Consider the following 8,963-nt stretch of genomic DNA (forward strand, 5'->3'; position numbering starts at 1 on the left):
AAGATCAAAGAAACTTGAAAATGGCATTGACTCTACATGTTTCGCTTAATTGTACTTATTTACAACTTAAGAAATTAACATGTCATTTTGTTTTTTTACAAGGAATACCTTATCTAACTACCTATGAAAGTATAAAGTTGTGCGTTTGACTACTTTATTTAAAACATTTGAAAAGGGGTTTTATGTTTTCATTCAACTGATATTTATTCGTCATGTAGTTTTATGTAACAATTATATGTGGTATGCTATTTTAGTTTCTTATGTTGTCCTTTGAGTGTTAGTATAAGGTTGTAAAACTAATCTGAGGTAGACCTATGTACATATCATCCCCGGGGGGTGGCATTAGCCCCCATCCTTGAATAAGTTGGGAAGATTTTGAGAAAGCTTACCCGGATTTATTAGCACTCTCTGCCACCGCAGACAATCGTTAGTTCATGTCCAAATCCTTAGTGAACCCATTGGCAAAACTTTCTGCTCCGCCTACCGCATCCATTCACTGTCACGTTTTTTCCTTGTTGAGACAAATCCACCGTCACGTGCCCCTTCCCCTCGTTATCGAGGCGACGTGTCCGTATCACGTTCACTCGAGCCGCGCCACTGACCAGCCCCAGCCGATTAGGCTGCCACCAACCCAGGCACGGAAACGTCAATCACGGAAGCAAACGGCAGCCCGGCCCAAATTCCTGGCAGCAGCAGCAGCAGCAGCCGCCGCCGGGAGAGGAGCGAGCAAGAATGGCGGCGGCGGCCGTGGCAGCGCGGGCGTACGAGGCGGCGGCGCGGTCCGCGCTGGCGGCGCTGGAGCGCAACCTCCTGCCCGACGCGGTCACCCGGCGGCTCACGCGCCTCCTGCTCGCGCAGCGCCTCCGCCTCGGCTACCTCCCCTCCGCGCCGCTCCAGCTGCAGGACCTCCTCCTCTTCGCCCACTGTACGCGCCCCCGCCCAAATGCAGTTTCCTTCGCCCTCGCTGCTCGCTGCGCTGCGACTCTAATCTCCGCAAATACTATCCGAATGTCCGGGCGAACGCCCGGTAGCAGTTCTTTTTTCTTTTTTTGCGAGGGAAACGCCTGGTAGCAGCTTTCCGTAATTTCTCTGAAAATTCGAATTCAGAAATTGTGCCTAGCTACTGTTCCCTCTGACCTACCGTAGAAGTAATTCTTCAGGATAGATGTGAATACGATTGTTGAGTTATGCTATTAGTTAAAAAACGCTCTTATATTATGGGACGGAGGGAGTACTTCGCAAAAAAAGAACTTCTGCTATTAGTTGATTGTTAGTCTGATTCCTTTGTGGTGACGTTGTAAATTTTGGTTTGTGATGCAGCGCTTGAAGGCATGCCCATTGCCATTGAAACGGACACAGCTAAAACCCAACACTACGAGTTGCCGACCACATTCTTCAAGCTAGTGCTCGGGAAAAACCTCAAATACAGGTTTGTGCTTCATGGTGCACACTAGCATCAAGAATGGTTAAATGGCTAGTTTTTTAGCGTTGGAAAAGGTGCTAGGGAGAAAATATTGAATCTTATAATGTTACACTACATGAGTAAAAGCTACTGATTTACCATGTATCTCCATGATTTTGCAGCTCATGTTACTTCCCTGATGATTCGAGCACCCTAGAAGATGCTGAGGTTGCAATGTTGGAGTTGTATTGTGAGAGGGCGCAGCTGCAAGATGGCCAAAGCATCCTTGATGTTGGATGTGGATGGGGATCCCTCTCTCTATACATCGCAAAGAAATATAGGAACTGCAATATTACGGGGATATGCAACTCAACAACTCAAAAGGCTTTTATAGAAGAGCAGTGTAGGTAAGTGCAGCAGTTTTAGTGCTGAGAGGACCTGATGACTGTATTCTTTTGCCATGTAGTGACCACTTTATATTCCTCATGATAATTTTTAAGTTTGCACCAGAGCGTAGGGATGACAGCTCAATTTGATTTCATTTTTATCATGTTCATGTATCGCTTACTAGTTTCATAATTTTCTAGTTATTTCAAATACTGATCTTTCACATGCATCAACTATTCAACCTTCACTTTTGCTAGACATGCTGACAGAGTTCATTTTGGTGCATATCACCCCATTTCTGTTACAGGGAAAATGAGCTATCCAATGTTGAGATAATTGTAGCAGACATCAGCATGTTTGAGATGGAACGTTCTTTTGACAGGATCATATCCATAGAGATGTTTGAGGTATAACTTAACTTGGAAATTTCTGTGGTTTCAACCCCTTTTATAATTCCTCATGGTAAAGGAGTGTTTGTAATGGGCCTGTTATGCAGCACATGAAAAACTACAAGGCACTTCTTAAGAAGATATCCAGATGGATGAAAGAGGATTCCTTATTGTTTGTTCACTACTTTTGCCACAAGACATTTGCGTATCACTTTGAGGTACTTTAACAATCCTGCATTTCACAAGTCATTTGGTCTTGGCTACATCTGAAATAGCTTTCCCATCACACGGATCATGGTGCTACCTCTTATATTTGTAGCTCTATTTGTATTCATTGACATATATGTGAAGTTCATTTAACAATATCGTTCCTACCGATAGTGATAGAAGTTCCTTGTGGTAAAAAATTATTCATTACTAACACTCACGAGTGAAATAAGTTTGCCTCTGGTACTGAAGTAGACTCATTAAGTTATTTTTGAGAACTGTATTACTATAAGTATATCTGTAGTGTAATTCTCATGTGAACCGAGACATCACATTTTCAACAGGACAAGAATGATGATGATTGGATCACAAGGTATTTCTTCACTGGAGGAACAATGCCATCAGCAAACCTCCTTCTCTACTTTCAGGTTAGTACCTAATGGATTGTTCCTCTTCAGTAGGTTATTTGTCCCTGCCCTAGCCACATATGAATATTAGTTGGTTTGCCATTGATCAAACATGAATATTGATATTCACTTACTATAATTTTGCAGGAAGATGTATCTGTGGTCAATCATTGGCTTGTCAGTGGCACACATTATGCTAGAACTAGGTATGCCTTTCCTAAGTTTCAAAATATAATATCCCTTTTACTCAGTGTGCTTCGACATGATTCCAGATGAGCTTAATTGATTAGGTAGGAAATGCAAAATAACATTGCAAACCTTGATATCAAAGTAAAAATGCTATGCGATAAACTGTGAATTAATTGTTGGAGAATTGCCTGGTTTACATTTCGCTCCTGATGCAAAGCGAAACTTCATTGGTGTCTAGAGTTTTTTTTGACACGGCAGGCTAATTTTGTATGCGATGTCTGCCTGTAGCGAGGAGTGGCTGAAACGCATGGACAAGAACATCGCTACCATAAGGCCAATCTTTGAGAAGACTTATGGGAGGGAATCAGCTACCAAATGGATAGCTTATTGGAGGACATTCTTCATCTCAGTCGCCGAACTTTTTGGATATAACAATGGTGATGAATGGATGGTTGCACATCACCTGTTCCGAAAGAAGTAGAAGTACCGCTGGACACTTCTGGAGCGAAGTAGAGTTGTATGTTGAGAATCATCTGTCACACAGGTTGTATCTAGTAATATTTTTTGTCTGCGTTTAGGGGTTATCCTACTTGAATAAAATTGTACCTCAGTGTTCTGGTACTTACAGCATTGATGCTGGCAATGTCTGTCGAAAATATTTTCTTACCTAAATGGTTTATAAAAGATTTGCAGTTTCCAAGCGCGAGAAAGAACAAATTTGTATCTCGAAAGATTTACGTGACTGAGGAACACAGATATAGAACCAAAATGTGATGTTGGAGAAGTCTTCAAGTCCAGGAGTTCAGGTAGTCAGCAGCAACGTCCAAACCATAGTCACACACTAGCACTTGGGTGCATCGGATTCAGTAGTTATTTCAGGAAGCCATTTAGGCTGTACCTGCTCTGAATGGAAGACAAGATGAATCACCTAGAGAACCAAATCTTCCTGCTACTACGATATACAACTATCTCCTACTTTACGAAGTGGAACAGGAAAAAAATAACCAAAAAATCATCTAGATTTGACTGGAAACTACAGTCATCTAGATGACCGCTTCCATTGCTGGATCGCTTCGTGCAAGGAATGGCTTGGAATTATGGTCAGACTTGGAAGAATGTGCTTCGTAATAGGGGAGATCTTGTGTTTCTTGAGCCAAGCTTCGATCGCCGTGCGCTCGTAGGTATGACCATCAGCAGCAACACAAGGATCATCCATTACCTCCTGCATCGAAATTGTCTCTTAAGCTGAAGTGACAGTTGAACTGACACTATTTTATGTAGAGAATTTTACCTGCGATATAGGGCAGATGAAGTGGCTTGGCACAACTGTGTTTGGACTTTCAAACTTCTGGGAACTGGTAAGCCTGCTTAGAATATTTTCGAGCTCTGGAAGCACCACTTGCTCGAGATCAGGCCTGTTCCTGCATCTTAGCGCCGTACAATGCAGCCCCAGTTTTGCCAGCATCTCCGCCTCAGCGATTGGCCAATCATTCAGAGACACGTCGAGAATATCGGGAAATGTGCCCTTTCGGACGGCCTCTTCTACACTAAGTATTAGCCCATGCGGACGCTTGCCAGTTAGCAGCTGGAGAATGATAACCCCCAGAGCGAAAAGATCTGATTTCGGACGAACTGTCCCAGTTAACTGATACTCAGGGTCCATGTAATACATTGTGCCGGCAATGACGGTGTCGTCTCTGTATTCTGTGAAACCATCTGGCGCAAGATCTGATATGAGCTTCGCAAAACCTACGTCGCCTATTTTGCTTACATAGTTCTTGTCCAGCAAGATGTTTCCAGGCTTGAGATCACGGTGCACAATCGGCTCTGGCTTCGTTCCATGCAAGAATGCAAGCCCACGAGCTACCTCGAAAATAATTTGGAAGCGCAGAAACCAATGGAGTGGTTGGCGCCCTTCATTGTCGATAAGTTGATCTTCCAGACTTCCATTCTCCATGTATTCATATACAAGACATCCAATTTCAGGACAAAACCCAAGCAACAAAACCAGGTTGGGATGGTGAAGTCGGCTGAGAATCTCAACCTGCATCATGTGGAAAAAATCAAAGCATTTAATAAATACCCCATCAACAACAAGGTGAAACCCATAAGATCTCGCAATCAACTCATGGCTAGATATTATTATATGAGATTAAAAGAAATATAAATCGGAGTACCTCTTTAAAGAACTCATCAATCTTGCCACGGGAATCTTGCTGGATAACCTTGACAGCTACTTCAGTGTGATCAAGGGTGCACCTGTATACAATCCCATAGCCTCCCTCACCGATCTTTTTTGCATCAGAGAAGTTCTCGGTGGCGAGCTCTATTTCATGTCTCGAGTAGCGCCTGCAACTTTTGCCTCTCGACAGAAGAGCATCCAGAACCTTTGCCTTCTTGGTAGTCGCCATGTTGGTTACAGTTTCAGCATTGTGCTTGGAATAAGCCTCACGAGTGAATGCCTCTTTCACCATCTCAGCTTCTTCAATAGCTCTGAAATGTTTGTTTTTCTCCGGTGCAGCTTTCTGTTTGAAAAAATCCTCCCACTGTAGTGCATCTTGCACTTTCTGCAAATCTTCACTACACCCATTAGAAAGCACCTGGATCTGAAACATCATAATGTAATGGATAAGGACTGAGCAAAACCTTCCCTCGGAATGGAAAATGACCAAATGCAAAGAGTAGTGTATGCATAGTAGCAACTAACTTAGGGGGTAAGTATCAACCTTCTAAGTAGGAGATGTGGTAAATGTGAATAAAATGTCACTCGATGAAGCACACGGATCATCCAGAGTATCACTTAGTTACTGATTAGCATTACCAAATACTCCATCCGTCCCAAAATAAGTGCCTTAACCTTAGTACAACTTTTTCTTGGTACAAAGTAACTAAGATATACAACAACCATCACAAGAATTTAACCTTGGTTCGGAATAAGATATTTGCAGGTTTACCATATATCACTAACCTTTTTCTTAGCATGGACGTGATTTTCACAAGCCTCGACATACATCATCGGTTTATCCTGCAACTCCTTCCTCTGTTTTGCTACTTCATCTATACGTTGAGACTGTAAATCATGACAGCAACAAAAATCAGGCAATCTCAAAAATACATGCCAGCTCACAATTACCGGTTAATGTCAGAAAATCTGGAAGCCAACATCAATCATAGTAATCGGAAACAGCTCTGACCTCTTCAGTAGAACTTAAGGAGACATAAGGAAATTCCTTCAACTGGCCAATAGCGTCAAAATCTGTGTCCCCTGTTCGCCCTGGTGTCTTTCGACATAAGCTTCCAAACAGACGTCTTCTGTGACTTTCTGAACTTTTAGCAGCACTCGAAGAATTGCTAAGAGAACTGCGGGCTTGAGAGCACGAGTCAGAACTAGTAACTCCAGAAGATTTTGGTGTGTTGACATCAGGAAGGTTGTGCAATGATTGTTTGTCTTGCACCTGGCTCGTCAGTTGCAGGGCAAATGCTCTATGACTAACTGACTGGATCTTTGAGCAAGTATTTGAGTCTGTAAAAACGCATGTGTTTAAGAACAGAATGCCATTCCATTGGTAAAAATGAACAGATTGAGACGTTAGGAAGAAAGAGAAATAGAGCAAAACATACTGCCTGTTTGAGTCTGATACGCAAGTTTTATAGTTAATCTGTGCCGGGATACGATAAATACATTGCAAGAACATGGCATGGCTTTTAAGACAGTATTGGGCAAATCTTGGAGCCATAATATCCTGAAAAGATAACAGTGCTAGCATTTATAACATCTTGGAGATTTGGCACAACTGGCTTAAAACTGAACGTGCTAAAAAAACTCCATACATAAACAGAGATGCTCCTAAGTGTTGGTAATGCATCTGAAGTTGATAAAATGATAATTTATGGAACCAAGAAATATCAAATATGTACTGACTTTGATTCAGCCCTGAAATAACAGTATACTAATATACGTACTAGTTATGGAACTGCATCCAGGAATTCTATAGATTCAGGAAACACCGCGCACAGATGGCAGGTATGACCTTTAAATGGAGGAGTCTAGAGAGTAATAAGCCCTTTTATAAATATTTCATGAGAGCAGAGGCAGATAATGAGAATGTACGAATGTGCTATCATTTTGAGCTACTCTCAACCTTGTAATAAAAGAGAATAATTAAGGAAGGACCTTTCAGTTAGCTAGAATCTTCCTAAGAGATGAGACCATTAGGACTAAATAGGGCACAAAATTGAAACATAAAACAAAACCAGATGCATATGCTGACAATCAAGCAGGTGCATAACAGGGACCAATCAGCATGAACAGGACTGTCGTTGCTGCTACAAATCTTACCAACACACACTTTGCAAACTATCCTACAGTATTTTCTTCCAAATCTCTATAAACAGAAACTAATTTTGTATGTACGTGGATCAGTGGATGCATCTATCCACCTTTCTGATGCCAAATGTGTAACATGAGATAGTGAGGCAAGTCACCATCCGCAAAAGGGACTCGCCCCTTTCTGCTCCCTGCACTAACTTACATTTCTGGTTCCTCTTTTGGGAAAAGCGGAGCAAGTAACAACAACTATACAGATTCGTTAGGTTCTCAAAAGCGAAATTCTGGCCTTTTCTGAACTCGAAAATACAGCATATACCTTCGGAACCAGCTCAAGGTTGCGGATCCGAGCACCAGGGTGCGGACGCCGGACTCCGCCGCGTACCTGGCCAGCGCCTCCGCCACGCTGTGCCCCTCCAGAACCACCGTCTCCACCTGCACGCGCGCACGCTCGAATTCAGACACGGGCAGATCGATGGATCAGAACGACTGAGATTGCTAGCTCGAGGCTGCGCCGAGAAGGGGAGACGGTCGAGGACTGACGGTTTTGCTGCCGAAGAGGCGGCGGAAGGGGAGGAAGACGTCCTGCGCGCGCGCCCTCCGGTCCTGCGAGAACATCTCCACCACCCCCGCCGCCATCCTCTCCACCGGCACCTGCTCCCCCGCTGCACCGCGCGGCCACAACAAGAAGGACCTCAGCTCCCGCCGTCGACGTCACGAACCGAACCGAACCGAGGGGGAGAGGGGCGGCGAGATCAGCTTACTGGGGGTGGGGACGAAGGCGAGGGGCGGGATGACGTGGACGAGCGCGACGCGGCCGGGCGCGGCGGCGGCCCACCTGGCGGCTCGGCGGCTGGCGCGGCCGTCCCCGCGCACGGCCACCGCCACCGCCAGGGGGTCACCCGAGGAGGCCATGCCGCGCGGCAGCCGGCGGCGGCGATGATTAACTAACCTCCTTCCTTCTTCAAGAGCGACGCCGGCGCGGGGGGGAGAAGGAGGATGGCCCGAGCCCGTTGGCGGCAGCGGCGGCGGCTGCGGAGTCAACCAACCAATCAAGTCAGCAACAACCACTCGCAGCGCTGGAACCTCCCTCCTCTGAGACCGATGAGAGGTGAGAGCACGGGGTGACTTGGCTTCGGTTGGACGGTGCCAAATGGAAATGATTTGAAAATCAAAGCTGGGCTGCGTTCCATGGCTCGGATGCGTTGGCGCGACGACGAGGCAACCTGCGCGACCGCGACGTGGAGGTGGGACCCGCCCGCATGCTTACTCCACCCCAAGAAGGAGTATTTATGTTGTGTACTGTACTCTAGTCTACCAGTACAGTACTAGGTTGTTGTCCTGTCTCCATTTATGTACCGAGTGTATAGTCCGTTTTTCTTTTGCGACCAAGAAAAAATCAAACTTCAAACCGAATGCGAGGAGGCATCCTGGATGCCACGGCCCGCTCTTATTTGTGTACTCCCTCCGCCCCCGCGCAAATGAATGTATCTAAAATTAAAAGTACGTCTAAATACATTCATTTCTCCGACAAATAATTCCGGACGAAGGATATCTCACAGTGATTGTTGTCGAAGTAGTTCCAGGGACCTGTTTAGTGCCGTTGGATGAATTTGTAATAGCTCGTTTGAGAAATGGACATCAAGCTATATCGC

The 8,963-nt window shown here is 44.9% G+C and overlaps 2 protein-coding genes across 2 annotated transcripts; one reads left to right on the plus strand and one right to left on the minus strand.

The window, feature by feature from the left end:
* Positions 1-645: 645 nt before the first annotated feature.
* Positions 646-3,673, plus strand: LOC119329232 ((S)-coclaurine N-methyltransferase-like). The gene is made up of 8 exons (XM_037602245.1): positions 646-925; positions 1,321-1,429; positions 1,585-1,809; positions 2,097-2,196; positions 2,286-2,396; positions 2,730-2,813; positions 2,940-2,998; positions 3,270-3,673. The coding sequence occupies exons 1-8, from the start codon at positions 733-735 to the stop codon at positions 3,460-3,462; spliced, it is 1,074 nt and encodes a 357-aa protein (XP_037458142.1). The 5' UTR covers positions 646-732; the 3' UTR covers positions 3,463-3,673.
* A 68-nt stretch (positions 3,674-3,741) lies between these two features.
* Positions 3,742-8,428, minus strand: LOC119329231 (U-box domain-containing protein 34-like). Its single transcript, XM_037602244.1, has 9 exons — positions 8,073-8,428; positions 7,852-7,973; positions 7,628-7,743; positions 6,603-6,724; positions 6,176-6,504; positions 5,950-6,051; positions 5,159-5,587; positions 4,273-5,025; positions 3,742-4,203 (listed from the first exon to the last, which is right to left on the minus strand). The coding sequence occupies exons 1-9, from the start codon at positions 8,221-8,223 to the stop codon at positions 4,021-4,023; spliced, it is 2,307 nt and encodes a 768-aa protein (XP_037458141.1). The 5' UTR covers positions 8,224-8,428; the 3' UTR covers positions 3,742-4,020.
* Between the last annotated feature and the right edge of the window lie 535 nt (positions 8,429-8,963).

The sequence above is a fragment of the Triticum dicoccoides genome, chromosome 7A (genome assembly GCF_002162155.2).
Source record: "Triticum dicoccoides isolate Atlit2015 ecotype Zavitan chromosome 7A, WEW_v2.0, whole genome shotgun sequence".
NCBI lineage: Eukaryota > Viridiplantae > Streptophyta > Magnoliopsida > Poales > Poaceae > Triticum > Triticum dicoccoides.

Coding starts and splice junctions, on each gene's coding strand:
- LOC119329232 (XM_037602245.1), top strand. CDS start 733: ATGGCGGCGGCGGCCGTGGCAGCGCGGGCGTACGAGGCGGCGGCGCGG. Junction 1,430..1,584: donor GGGAAAAACCTCAAATACAG/GTTTGTGCTTCA, acceptor ATGATTTTGCAG/CTCATGTTACTTCCCTGATG. Junction 2,397..2,729: donor CATTTGCGTATCACTTTGAG/GTACTTTAACAA, acceptor CATTTTCAACAG/GACAAGAATGATGATGATTG.
- LOC119329231 (XM_037602244.1), bottom strand. CDS start 8,223: ATGGCCTCCTCGGGTGACCCCCTGGCGGTGGCGGTGGCCGTGCGCGGG. Junction 7,744..7,851: donor GCCTCTTCGGCAGCAAAACC/GTCAGTCCTCGA, acceptor GCGCGCGTGCAG/GTGGAGACGGTGGTTCTGGA. Junction 6,505..6,602: donor GTATCAGACTCAAACAGGCA/GTATGTTTTGCT, acceptor GCGTTTTTACAG/ACTCAAATACTTGCTCAAAG.